This window comes from Anolis carolinensis, chromosome 1, assembly GCF_035594765.1.
Source record: "Anolis carolinensis isolate JA03-04 chromosome 1, rAnoCar3.1.pri, whole genome shotgun sequence".
NCBI lineage: Eukaryota > Metazoa > Chordata > Lepidosauria > Squamata > Dactyloidae > Anolis > Anolis carolinensis.
In genome coordinates this window covers 101,400,815-101,415,201 of record NC_085841.1, presented here as the reverse complement: position 1 = coordinate 101,415,201, position 14,387 = coordinate 101,400,815, and the positions used below count along the sequence as shown (strand labels likewise).

Genomic DNA, 14,387 nt, shown 5'->3' with positions numbered 1-14,387 from the left:
AAGGATGTGGAGATTATTCCTCCTCCCCAATTTTGTTCAAAAAAAGTCCTTTCAACTTGTTTTTATTCAAGCCCTTTTATTCAAGCACATCTATGGAGGGAGGGAGCGGGAGCAATTTGTCATGTTTCGGAGCACTCAAGATTTGTGTTATTCCAAAAAAAGTTTATATTCACAACAATAAATAGTTATCATACATCTTTGGAAGAATGAGTTGCAAATATTTTATATTTAAGGACCACTAGCTGACCTGGATTGTTATATGAAACAAATCAGTTTTGCTTATGTTCAGTGGTTCGCTCTGCCTCCTCAGCCTACTAATATGTAGCTTGTACTGTTCTTTGGACTTATATAAGATTTCTTTACGGCCTTGGTCTTTACTTCATGTCCGCAATAATGTTGAGCTTTTAAGAAAATTTACTGCTTTTGTTATTCTTTTCAAATGTGTCTCCTCTTCTTATTCTTTATTCAGGAAAACCCGGCTAGTAATGCAAATTGTCAATTTGATTTTGCTCATGTATAGCTATAATGTGATTTTTAAAAGAATGAAATAAGACTGAAATCATTTCTAATATGCTTACTGTGTTTAGGAATACATCGCCTTAAACAGAGTCTACCAAAAAGGAAGCCTGGATTAATGGCTAAATCATATGACCCAATAGCCCCTATTGCTGCTGAAATAAGTGAGGAGGCCTGTCTCCTCTGTTTTGATGAATTTCAGGTGAGTAATAAGTAATGTATGTTAGTGGGTGAACATATATAATTTTTCTAGAAAAGATAGTTCCTTTGCTACACACTCTCAGTTCTTTTTGCTAATATAAACTGGACTCACTAGACCATAATAAAGTTGGATCTTTATTTTGTAAATATGCATAGACAATCCAGATCCACAAATACCATCCATGCCATAATGATATGTTATATTCAGGTTGGCTCATACTCTAGTATATAGGTAATCAGAGTTGGACAGTCTTACCTTATTAAATCTTATTATTTTCTTAAATTAGTTTTATGTAAATATTCAAAAAATTTAACCTACAGATGCCTCAGTTAATGTAATTGTATTGGTATCTGTTTTTATTTTTGAAATTTACCAGTAGTTGCTGCATTTCTCACCCTCATCTTATACTGAAATCAATAAGTTTTCCCAGTTTTTTGTGATAAAATTAGGTGTCTCGGCTTATATTCGGGTCGTCATATACTCCAGTATATACAGTAATCTGTATATCTCTAGTGGAAGCATTTGTTCCATCATACCTCTGGGGGTCTGAAGCTACAATGTGTGTGAATGTGCCTTTAAAGTATGCGTTGACTTATGACAACCTCATAAAGTTAATAGGGTTTTCTTAGGCAAATACTTAGAGGTGATTTTGCCAATTCTGAAATATAGCCCACAGTACCTGATATACACTGGCAGTTTCCCTTCCAAGGACTCACCAAAGCTGACACAACTTAGTTTCAAATGTCATATAGGGTCTGATGTCTTTAGAGTTTTTAGTCCCTAAATCTAAGCTTGCAGTGTAGATAAAGATGTAACATGTTGACTTGGAACATGACAGATTAAAACTAACCACATCTATAGATGTATACTTACATTCATATGTCTGATTTTCACTTCACTTCACTTCACTTCACTTCACTTTATTTCTTAATTAGTCGCTCTCCACCAGAGTGCTCCGAGCAACTTACAATTTAAAATATCATTCCACAATATAAAAACATTCAACATAAAAACATTCAACAGTGACTATTTGGCAAATTAGATCTGATTTACTTAAATGCACAACCAAACAGCCAAGTCTTGAGCGCTTTTACAAAAGGTCGCCACTCCGACATTGCTCTAACACAGGGGTCCTCAAACTTTTAAAGCAGAGGGCAGATCCACAATCCTTCAGACTGTGGAGGGGGCGAACAAATTCCTATGCACACTGCACATGTCTTATTTGTAGTGCAAAACAACAACAACAACAATGAAAGAACAATACAATATTTAAAAATGAAAACAATTGTAACCAGCATAAACCTATCAGGATTTCAATGGGAAGTATGGGCCTGCTTCTGGCCAATGAGATAGTCAAGTTAATTAGGATTGTTGTTGTTGTGTGCCTTCAAGTCATTTCAGACTTTGGGCGAGCCTAAGTCTAATTATTTATTTTTTCATTTACTACATTTATTTATTACATTTATATCCCGCCCTTCTCACCCTGAAGGGGACTCAGAGCAGCTGTATGTACATACAATATATTATATTATTAGCATAGCACAATATCAGCATTATATATTACTATACTGAACTATACCACTATACTGTAATATTATATGTAATATATAACATATAATTAATATTATTATATGGTATTATTATCAATATTATATGTATACAATATATTATATTATTAAAATTATATAAAATATTATATTATAAAACTGAGGGCGGGGGCCAGGTAAATGACCTTGGAGGGCCGCACCCGGCCCCCGGGCCTTAGTTTGGGGACCCCTGCTCTAACATATGGAGGCAATGAATTCCACAGAATTGGAGCATAGGTCGAAAAGGCTCTATGCCTTGTAGCTTCCAGGTGTTCCTCCCTAGGGCCCAGTACGTATAGGAGATTTTCCTGGGAGGAAAATGGAGGAAACTGTACTCTGTGGAAGAATCACCTTTGCATTTGAGAATAACTGTCAAGAAGGGCAACATGTCGATTTATGTATGGAGTCATGTATTAGCAACCACATGTCGCTGGATTCTTGTTATCTGGATAACATGAATGCATGGATAAGAGGAAATACACCAGTTCTTCTCTGCACATGCTGTCCTATACTCTTCTTTAAAATGGGTTCATTTCTAATCTGTAAACCTACCTAGCCATGAAATTAATAGGACTGGAGGAGGTTTTTAAAGGAATGAAAATGTGGCAACAGATCAGCATTGTGGTTGATTAGCCTGATGACCAGCCAGCATTCTGTGCTGCCTACCAGCTCTGGCTCAGGAGAAAGAGGATGTTCTAGCAGAATTTTTTTTTAATTACTAGTAGGGAGTATATTTTATGAAACTTTTGTTAAGTACCTGAACACCTAGTTTATTCCATAAATTACCTCTCAGTCCTTATCATTAAAGGACAGAACAGGATGCATTGTTTACTGTGTAAAGTATAGTTTTGTACTGAGATATTGTGGGAAGCGGGAAATTGGCATTAATCAACGTAGTGATCTTCTGGGTGCCCAAATGTCCTATTTGGTGCTTTTGCATTTTTCTAGCAAGTACAATCACTTAACAGTGTAGATTCTGGTGTATGCAACAGAACAAATTAAAGAAATTGAGCAAAAATCAAACTCCTTCCACTGCTGTCATATTCACCAATGACCTATCCTACAAACAGTGCCTCACAATGTTGAAACAAAACTGTCTTAATTTTTTAAAATCTCATGTGGAAGTTTTAAGAAGCCCATATCTAAGCTGTGCCTCCTGTTAGTGAGGCATTGTTGCATGGACTCTTGCCACTTTCCTTTTGCAGTCTCCCCATATTTGTTCTCGCTTTGGCATATGAAAATTCACAGCTAGGTTAATAGTAGTCAAGGTGCCACAACGCAATCAAGTGTGTTTGTTTCCTGACAGGTGATACATCTGTTGAGGAGTTCATCATTAAAATACTTGTAAATCCCATTGTGTCTGTATCATAAGCAGCTACAGAGATACAGTCCATTTGCAAATGACCAGTGGAAACCGGAATGTGCTAAATAGCATGAATTAGCCAGAAACAAATTATACCAGTCCAGCCTAATTTTTTTCTTTTATAGGAAACTGGCATGGTAGGCTATAGAGATGTGCTTTGTATAATATACTTTGACTTTAAGCCTTGAATGCTGTTAAATCAGGAAGCTGTTAGAATGTGTGTATTAATGGACTGCCATCAGAATGAAGGACAATGAGATATGGTTTTAATGGGTTAGACAGTTGGACAGTAAGCACTTGCGTGATAGTGGTAGCTTTCATTGTCAGGTAATATAATTCTGGCTTTATTAGTGAAAAAAGAGAGCACAGAATTACAACAAATCATGGACAGCAACATATGGTTCTTAACCATAATTTCCTTACAAAGAGAAAATGTAATACATACATAAATGCTAATCAAGATGTGTTGTCTGCTTAAAATACTGCTAATACCCTACCACCTATCATCACACTTTTTTTGACCTTCACAATACCTGCATGGTGTTGGTCATGGTTATTTGCATCATGGTTATCTCTAGCAGCAGGTGGATACTTGAAATCTAAGAGAACTATTTGCTTGGGGTCATCTACTGTGTGTGGACCGTAGCTTCAGAAAACTGAATCGATATCAAGATGTGACACTGTCTGCTAGATCAGTAGGGCACCATCTGTTTTTCCACTAGATGTCGCACAGAGATGTTTTGCATTTCCAAAGCCATGCTGCAAAAGATAGTGCATCTCATCTCATACATATTCACATTTATGAGTCCTGCGGCTTGTTTTTGGAGGGGTGGGATATATAAATCGTTAGTCCAAATAAAAATGTGTGTGTGTGCTTGAAAAAAAATATGCACAGCAGAAAAGTATACATTTGGAAAATAACTACAAATTCACTTTAGCTGATCTAGAAATGAGTACTATACATTAAAAGAAAATGTGCACAAATATACCCAGCACAGAAAGGGGGAAATGTTGCAACTCAGTGTGACAGTGAGATAGATTTCGAATGTCTTTGATGTTGTGAGAAATGTGAGAAAGAGACTGATAGAGTTTCATATCCCATATCAAAAAGCACTTGAATCAGTTCATGTTCTCAAAAGATGAACCAGTCTTCTTTCAAGACCATTTCCCTGCCTTTGCCCAGGTCTGGACTTCAATTACATCAGATGTATGGTTGATGAACATTGTAAACAGAGGCTACACCTTACAATTCAAGTATCTTCCTCCCATGGGTATCATGCGGGCGTCACCAGAGTCATTGGCCCTCCTTCAGGAAATACAGGCCCTTCTCAACAAAGGTGCCATCAAGAAGGTACCAGAGGAAGACTCCACAGAAAATTTCTTCTCCTGGTACTTCACCATCCCCAAAAAGGAGTGCGACCTCCATCCCATCCTCAGTCTTCAAGGACCCAACAAATTAATCCTGCCCAAGCATTTCCACATTGTCACTGCATCATCTCTACTTCCACTTCTCTCTGAAGGCGACTGGTTTGTCACTATAGATTTAAAAGACACAAATTTCCATGTCTCTATCATGCCATCACCCTGCCGTTTCCTCAAGTTCAACATAGCAAATCAAGCCTACATATTCACAATACTTCCCTTCAGCCTGTCCATGACACCCAGGTTCTGTAAATGCATGGCAGTGGTGGCAGCAGAACTCAAAAAGTGCTGAGTTGTTCTATTGCCCTATCTCGATTACTGGCTGTGTGATAAATGTGATGTGGACTGAATGAAATTGTATGATTGGTGTGTGATTGGGGTATGGCGAAGACTGAAGACACCATCCTAATATGGTGGCCATGTATTATGTAAACAAACGGGGGCAACAGCTTTTGAATCCTTCTCCACCTCTCCCTTCAAGTATGAGATTGGTTCATTCACCAAAACCATTCATCCATACATCTACCAGGAGAAGAAAATGAACTGGCCAGCACACTCTATCTGTCACGACCCAGGCAGCAGAGCACCAATAACCATACACAGAAGCCAGAATCTATCTAATATCTTTATTAAGGAAATATATAAAGTTAATAAAAGCAAGCGTATGAATTAGTCCAGGAGTAGACCTTTCAGGAAAGGTCAAAATTAGTCCAAGGAAACAATGTCCAATATGAAATATTAAGGTCCAAAGTTGTAATCCAATAACCGAAACACTCACTTGACAAGGTCCTTTAGTCCATGAACTTGAGCAAGGCTAGGAAATAACTTGATTCTTGGAACACAAGGCTTGATTCAAGGCAACAAGGAAACGAGGAGCAAGAATAGGATCCGTGGAATTACTTGGCGAGGTCCGGAAAACAAGGCAAGATCCGGAGAGTAAAACAAGGCTGGAAACGAAGGCTTGAAATCGGGAACAAGGCTTGAAACAGGAACGAGGCTTGGAAACGGAGTAGCTGTCCACACACGCTACTCCGGTAGCTGACGAATTGACTCCGCAAGATCCCCTTGTGGGTAAAACACCTAAATAGGGTCCCGTTTTCCCGCCAAAGAGCAGTTCTCTAGAGAACCAGAAACGAAAGCTATTCTCTGAGTCCAGATGTGTGACTCCTTAAAGTTTCACATGGAAAGCAGACTTAATCAGCTGAATGCTTAGCAGCTATCCTCGCACTCCTGCGAGAGGCCGCTTGAACTCCCCTCTGTTGTTTACAAAACTCATGGCGAGAAAACGTAGGAGATTTAGGTTCAGGGCTTGTTTGACAGACTTCTGGAAGACAAATCTCTTGCAGGTGCAAGGTTTCCAAATCTGGCTGGGAAAGTTCCAATTCTGACTGAAACGGTGAAAAACCCAAGTTTTCCTCTTCATCCAGCACCACAGTGCCAGGAACGGGACTACATGGCCCATGACTCATCACACTATCCCCCTCCTCAAGCCCCCTCTCAAACTGGGACTCTCTCCCCGAGGCGCGAGGCCGCGGCTTGGAGGGATAGGTCTGATGGAAGCGGCGGGTTAAATCGGGAGCGTGGACTGTGGAAGCGTCTTCCCAAGAGCGTTCCTCGGGGCCAAAACCCACCCAGTCAATGAGATATTGTAGGCGGCGGCGGTGAAAGCGAGAATCCAAAATGTCCTGAACCTCAAACTCCTCTTCCCCATCTACCAAAACAGGAGTGGGGGCCGGCCGGTCTGCATCAGGGCGCACACCATCCGCCGGAAGGAGCAGGGAGCGATGAAACACTGGATGAATGCGCATAGAGCGCGGAAGTTGGAGTTTGAAAGTCACGGGGTTAAGTTGCGCCACCACTGGATAGGGGCCAATGAAACGGGCATCTAACTTCCGGCAAGGGCGATGGGAGGGCAAAAAACGAGTGGACAGAAGAACCCGGTCTCCTACCTTGATTTCGGGGCCCGGCTGGCGATGTTTGTCAGCGTGGCGTTTATAGTCCTCCTTGGCTTGGTCCAGTTGCTGGAGCAAAAGTTGTTGCACCGCTGTGAGTTCTTGCAGCCAGTCCTCTGCTGCGGGAACTTCTGAGGTTTCAATGACTGGGGGGAAGAAACGTGGATGGAAGCCGTAGTTTGCAAAGAACGGGGTTTCTTTAGTTGAAGCCTGGACCCCATTGTTGTAGGCAAACTCTGACAGCGGTAACAGGGAAGCCCAATTGTCCTGTTGGTAGTTCACATAACAGCGAAGGTATTGTTCCAAAGTGGCATTGGTGCGCTCAGTTTGCCCATCCGTTTGGGGATGGTGAGCCGAAGATAAACGAGAGTCTATGCCCAATAGTTTTTGTAGTGCTTTCCAGAAACGAGAGGTGAATTGGGACCCACGGTCTGTGACCAAACTCTTGGGCAATCCATGCAATCTGAAAACATGTTGGAGGAATAGATCTGCAGTCTCTTTGGCCGTGGGAAGGCCATCACAGGGAATGAAATGGGCTAACTTGGTAAAAAGGTCCACCACCACTAGGATCGTGGTGAATCCACAGGAAGGTGGTAGATCGGTGATAAAATCCGCAGAAATTATTTCCCATGGGCGAGATGGGGTAGGGAGGGGATGTAGAAGCCCTGAGGGCTTTTCCCTTCTTGTCTTGGAGCGCTGGCATACTGGGCAGGTGTTGACATATTTTTCCACATCCTTGCGGATCTTGGGCCACCAGAAATCTCTTAGGATCAAATGCATGGTTTTGAATAGTCCGAAATGCCCTGCTGGCTTGCAGTCATGACACAGACGAAGTGCTTTTTCCCTGCCCGGCCCTGGGGGGATGTAAACATGATTTCTATAGCAAAGTAGCCCATCCTTAAGCGAAAAGGGAAAATGTAGCCCTTGGCGAAGTTGATCCTGTGCCCAGGCATCTGCTTGCTGACTAGCCCTGATTTCCTGAGCACAAAGGGGCCCTGGGGTAGAGGGAGTTGATTCAATGGGAGTGGATTTGGTGTTTCCCACCGTGAGCGTGGCAAAGTTCTCGGGTTGTAGCAGCTGGGACTCAAAGGTCTCTTTGCGCCCTGCAGCGTATTCCGGTTTCCGCGACAGAGCATCTGCTTGCTTGGTCTGGGCTGGGGTTACATAATGAATTTGGAAGTTAAAACGTTCAAAGAATAAAGCCCAGCGTTGTTGCCTCTGATTAAGCTTGCGGGCAGTTCTTAGATGCTCCAGATTCCGATGATCAGTATGGACTTCAATGGGAAATTTGGCCCCTTCTAACCAATGCCTCCAGGTTTCAAAGGCTGCCTTTATGGCCAATAGTTCCTTTTCCCAAATGGTGTAATTTCTCTCTGGTGTGGTCAATTGACGGGAATAAAAGGCACAAGGATGAAGATGATCTCCCACTGGTTGTAGGAGTACAGCCCCAATTGCCACATCGGAGGCGTCCGCCTGCACGACAAATGGGGTTTCAGGATCTGGGTGCTGAAGGATTGGCTGAGACGTGAATAATTTCTTTAGTTGCTGGAACCCTTTCTCTGCTTGATCTGTCCAGCGGAAGGGCTGTTTCCCACGGATGCAGCTGGTGATTGGGTCAGACCAGCGGGCAAAATCTGGAATGAACTTGCGGTAATAGTTCGCGAACCCCAAGAATCGTTGCACCTCCTTTTTGTTGGTTGGCGCCCGCCATTCCAATACTGCTGAAACCTTTGCCGGGTCCATGGAGAGCCCTAGTGGCGAGACGCGGTACCCCAGGAAATCTACCTCTTGTAGATCAAAAGCGCATTTTTCCAGCTTGGCATAAAGTCCATGATCCCGCAATCGTTGTAATACCATTCTGACGTGGTCCTCATGTTCTGATTGTGATCTAGAAAACACCAAAAAATCGTCCAGGTAGATGATCAAGAACCGATCTAGATAATCCTGAAAGATATCATTGACAAAATGCTGGAACGTTGCGGGAGCTCCACATAATCCATAATTCATAACTCGGGACTCGAATAATCCGAATTTAGTCTGGAAGGCGGTCTTCCACTCGTCCCCTTCTCTGATGCGAACTAGATTATAAGCCCCCCGAAGATCCAGCTTGGTGTAGACCTTGGCTCCTCGAAGTCGGTCTAATAGGTCCGAGATCAAAGGCAGGGGATAGCTGTTCCGCTTAGTGATATTGTTCAATGCTCTATAGTCCACCACCAAGCGTAAGTCCCCTGACTTCTTTTTCACAAACATCACTGGGGAGGCGGCTGGGGATTGAGAGGGTCTGATGAATCCCTTGCGAAGGTTTGTCTCTATAAACTCCCTGAGAGCTTCTTGCTCCGGTTCAGTCAGGGAGTAGAGGTGTCCTCGCGGGATCGGGGCCCCCTCCACCAAGTCAATGGCACAGTCATAAGGTCTATGCGGGGGTAGTCTCTCGGCTTCCTTTTCATTGAATACATCCCAATACTCTGAGTACTTCTTGGGCAAGGTGATAATGGGTTCAGTGTCTGTGGCATGGCAGACCTTGGCTACAAGGCAATGGTTTTGGCAATATTTTGAAGCAAACTGCAGTTCTCTGTTGGACCAGGAGATGCTTGGGTCGTGAAGTGTCAGCCATGGAATTCCCAAAATCACAGGGAAATGGGGAACCTCGGTAACAAAGAAGGAAATCTCTTCCATATGTTCCCTTATCCACATTCTGGTGGGTTCCGACCACTGGCTTACGGGACCCGTCTTGAGGGGGCGGCCATCGATGGCTTGCACCACACGGGCATTCTTGAAGTCATGATATTGTAATCCCAGAGAGTCGGCATACTCTCTATCAATGAAATTGTTGGTGGCTCCGGAGTCTATCATGGCATGGACCATGACGGGTCCTTTTTTTGCTGACCACAAGGTGACCACTAGAAGAAACAGGACCCCGGTTGGCGGCTCTTGAGTGGGTTTTTTGACCGGGTTGGCGAGCCTCTCTACGCCCGGTCGCTGGCTTCCCCCGCCGGCTGTGCGCCAGCCGCCTCAGACGTCTTCGTCTCCGTGGAGGACGCCGCCGCCAGACGGGCGGCGGGCTTCCCTTTGGCTGGGCATTCTCTGGCGAAGTGGCCCCCGTTTCCGCAGTACCAACAGAGATTTAGGCGTTGGCGGCAGGCCTTCTCGGCGGCATCTAGTCTGGGACGCACATTGCCCAACTGCATCGGCACCTCCTCGCTCCCTCTGGGGTATGGGGCTGGTGGCGGGGGTCTCCATACTGGGCGCGGCTGGACGCCGGTGGGAGCGGGAGGTTTCACCCCAGCTCTACCGCTCTGGCCTCGGACCCATTGTTTTCTGTTGGCAAGCATGACTTCAGCTCGTAAACATTGATCAATGAGTGCTTCAAGAGAGTGGGGAGGATCCACCTTGGAGATTTCTTCCAGCATCTCAATGTTGAGGCCCTCCCGAAATTGTCCTCTAAGGGCTACATCGTTCCATCCGGTGTTGTGGGCCAGCACTCAGAACTCGGCTATGTACTGGGACAAGGGTCTGTCCCCTTGGGAGAGGCGCCGGAGTTTGTGGCCGGCTGCCTCCAAATTGTCCTCGATTCCCCAGGTCTCCTTAAGGTGGTCCAAGAAGTGTTGCGCTGACCTTAGATGTGGGGAGGCTTGGTCGAACAGTGCTGTCGCCCAGTTGGCCGCTGGCCCGTCTAGGAGACTGTAAACCCACGCCACCTTGATGTCTTCTTGGGGAAACTCGGCAGCACGGGCCTCTAGATAAGCCTGGCATTGACGACGGAAAACATGAACCTTAGTAGCTTCTCCAGAAAACTTGGTTGGCAACGCCATGGCCGGGAGACGGATTCCGCGTTCCTTCAAACCCTTTATTTCCCCATCCTGCGCATTGAGCTTATCACGGATCCGGTCCACCTCATCCTTGTCGATGGTGTAGCTGATCGGTTGGCCACCCGGCCCGGCTCCGGTAGACATTCTGGCCTAGGTTAATTGGTGCTTAGGGTGGCGGAGTCAAACTGTCACGACCCAGGCAGCAGAGCACCAATAACCATACACAGAAGCCAGAATCTATCTAATATCTTTATTAAGGAAATATATAAAGTTAATAAAAGCAAGCGTATGAATTAGTCCAGGAGTAGACCTTTCAGGAAAGGTCAAAATTAGTCCAAGGAAACAATGTCCAATATGAAATATTAAGGTCCAAAGTTGTAATCCAATAACCGAAACACTCACTTGCCAAGCAAGTGAGGGGAGATGACAAGGTCCTTTAGTCCATGAACTTGAGCAAGGCTAGGAAATAACTTGATTCTTGGAACACAAGGCTTGATTCAAGGCAACAAGGAAACGAGGAGCAAGAATAGGATCCGTGGAATTACTTGGCGAGGCCCGGAAAACAAGGCAAGATCCGGAGAGTAAAACAAGGCTGGAAACGAAGGCTTGAAATCGGGAACAAGGCTTGAAACAGGAACGAGGCTTGGAAACGGAGTAGCTGTCCACACACGCTACTCCGGTAGCTGACGAATTGACTCCGCAAGATCCCCTTGTGGGTAAAACACCTAAATAGGGTCCCGTTTTCCCGCCAAAGAGCAGTTCTCTAGAGAACCAGAAACGAAAGCTATTCTCTGAGTCCAGATGTGTGACTCCTTAAAGTTTCACATGGAAAGCAGACTTAATCAGCTGAATGCTTAGCAGCTATCCTCGCACTCCTGCGAGAGGCCGCTTGAACTCCCCTCTGTTGTTTACAAAACTCATGGCGAGAAAACGTAGGAGATTTAGGTTCAGGGCTTGTTTGACAGACTTCTGGAAGACAAATCTCTTGCAGGTGCAAGGTTTCCAAATCTGGCTGGGAAAGTTCCAATTCTGACTGAAACGGTGAAAAACCCAAGTTTTCCTCTTCATCCAGCACCACAGTGCCAGGAACGGGACTACATGGCCCATGACTCATCACACTATCAAACCTTGAAGTTGTGCCACGAATGGTGCCTTGCTCCCAAAGCCCTCCGACCTCTCAATGAGGGGGCCGTCTGTCAATTGAACTCTTCATGTTCATCTCAAACACACAGCTCAGCTGCTACTGGGCATGAACATCCACGCCCCCACATTGGGGATGCCTGGGGGATGCCTTCCTGATGGACAGGACAAACGCACTATTCTACACGTTTCCTCTGATTTCTCTCATTACCAGAGTAATAGAGAAGACCCCTCACCACTTGAGCTCATGCATCCTAATGATGCTGGGGTGGTCCAGACAACCCTGGTATACAATTTAACTACTCCAGGGGCGATCTTCACCATTTTCCTGGCTAGGTGGACTTCATCTCCAGGTCAGAGGGGCAGATCCTCCATCCAATGTCTCCTCTCTTCACCCAACAGCATGGTGGACTGGCAGCTAAACCTCCCCTCTTCCCCGGTACGTAAGATCATCAATGCAGCGCACAAACCGTTGTCCTATACCTACAAATGGACTTGTTTTACAATCTTCCTTCGAAACCATGGAACGGTATGGAGGATGTCTCCATACCGAATGTCCTCGATTTCCTGACTGACTTCTCCACTACAGGGAGATCCCTGACATCGATAAAATGCTACCTTGCTGCCATTACCTGGCACCTTCATAGAATCATAGAATCATAGAATAGTAGAGTTGGAAGAGACCTCAAGGGCCATCTAGTCCAACCCCCCGCTAAGAAGCAGGAAATCGCATTCAAAGCACCCCCGACAGATGGCCATCCAGCCTCTGCTTAAAAGCCTCCAAAGAAGGAGCCTCCACCACGGCCCGGGGGAGAGAGTTCCACTGTCGAACAGCTCTCACAGTGAGGAAGTTCTTCCTGATGTTCAGGTGGAATCTCCTTTCCTGTAGTTTGAAGCCATTGTTCCGTGTCCTAGTCTGCAGGGCAGCAGAAAATAAGCTTGCTCCCTCCTCCCTATGACTTCCCCTCACATATTTGTACATGGCTATCATGTCTCCTCTCAGCCTTCTCTTCTGCAGGCTAAACATGCCCAGCTCTTTAAGCCTCTCCTCATAGGGCTTGTTCTCCAGACCCTTAATCATTTTAGTTGCCCTCCTCTGGACGCTTTCCAGCTTGTCAGCATCTCCCTTCATCTGCGGTGCCCAAAACTGGACACAGTATTCCAGGTGTGGTCTGACCAAGGCAGAATAGAGGGGGAGCATAACTTCCCTGGATCTAGACGTTATTCCCCTATTGATGCAGGCCAAAATCCCATTGGCTTTTTTAGCTGCCGCATCACATTGTAGGCTCATGTTTAACTTGTTGTCCACGAGGACTCCAAGATCTTTTTCGCACACACTGCTGTCAAGCCAGGCGTCCCCCATTCTGTATCTTTGATTTCCATTTTTTCTGCCGAAGTGAAGTATCTTGCATTTGTCCCTGTTGAACTTCATTTTGTTAGTTTCGGCCCATCTCTCTAGTCTGTCAAGATCGTTTTGAATTCTGCTCCTGTCTTCTGGAGTGTTAGCTATCCCTCCGAGTTTGGTGTCATCTGCAAACTTGATGATCGTGCCTTCTAACCCTTCGTCTAAGTCGTTAATAAAGATGTTGAACAGAACCGGGCCCAGGACGGAGCCCTGCGGCACTCCACTTGTCACTTCTTTCCATGATGAAGACGACGCATTGGTGAGCACCCTTTGGGTTCGTTCGCTTAGCCAATTACAGATCCACCTAACCGTAGTTTTGTCTAGCCCACATTTTACTAGTTTGTTTGCCAGAAGGTCGTGGGGGACTTTGTCGAAGGCCTTACTGAAATCTAGATATGCTACATCCACGGCATTCCCTGTATCGACCCAACTCGTAACTCTATCGAAAAAAGAGATCAGATTAGTCTGGCATGACTTGTTTTTGGTAAATCCGTGTTGACTATTAGCAATGACCGCATTTGTTTCTAAGTGTTTGCAGACCACTTCCTTAATGATCTTTTCCAGAATCTTGCCTGGTATTGATGTGAGGCTGACCGGACGGTAATTGTTTGGGTCGTTCTTTTTTCCCTTCTTGAAGATAGGGACCACATTCGCCCTCCTCCAATCTGCTGGGACTTCTCCTGTTCTCCAAGAACTCTCGAAGATGATTGCCAGTGGTTCTGAAATAACTTCCGCTAGTTCCTTCAATACTCTTGGATGTAGCTGATCTGGCCCTGGGGACTTGAATTCGTTTAGAGTGGCCAGGTGTTCCTGGACAACTTGTTTCCCTATTTGGGGTTGGATTTCCCCCAATCCTTCGTCCATTCCATGTTGCTGAGGTTGAAGATGGCTTTCTTTTTGTGAGAAGACCGAGGCAAAGAAGGCATTAAGCAGTTCTGCCTTTTCCCTATCCCCTGTCACCATCACCCCATCTACTCCTTGCAGTGGCCCTA

The 14,387-nt window shown here is 45.1% G+C and overlaps 1 protein-coding gene across 2 annotated transcripts in view; it reads left to right on the top strand.

Moving 5' to 3' along the window:
- The window catches only part of afg1l (AFG1 like ATPase), a 101,858-nt gene that overhangs the window by 24,074 nt on the left and 63,397 nt on the right, over positions 1 to 14,387 (top strand). For both annotated transcript variants that reach the window (XM_003215634.4, XM_062980072.1), the window contains one exon: positions 588 to 718. In XM_003215634.4, the coding sequence (XP_003215682.1) occupies positions 588 to 718 (131 nt within the window). The remainder of the gene's footprint in view (positions 1 to 587; positions 719 to 14,387) is intronic.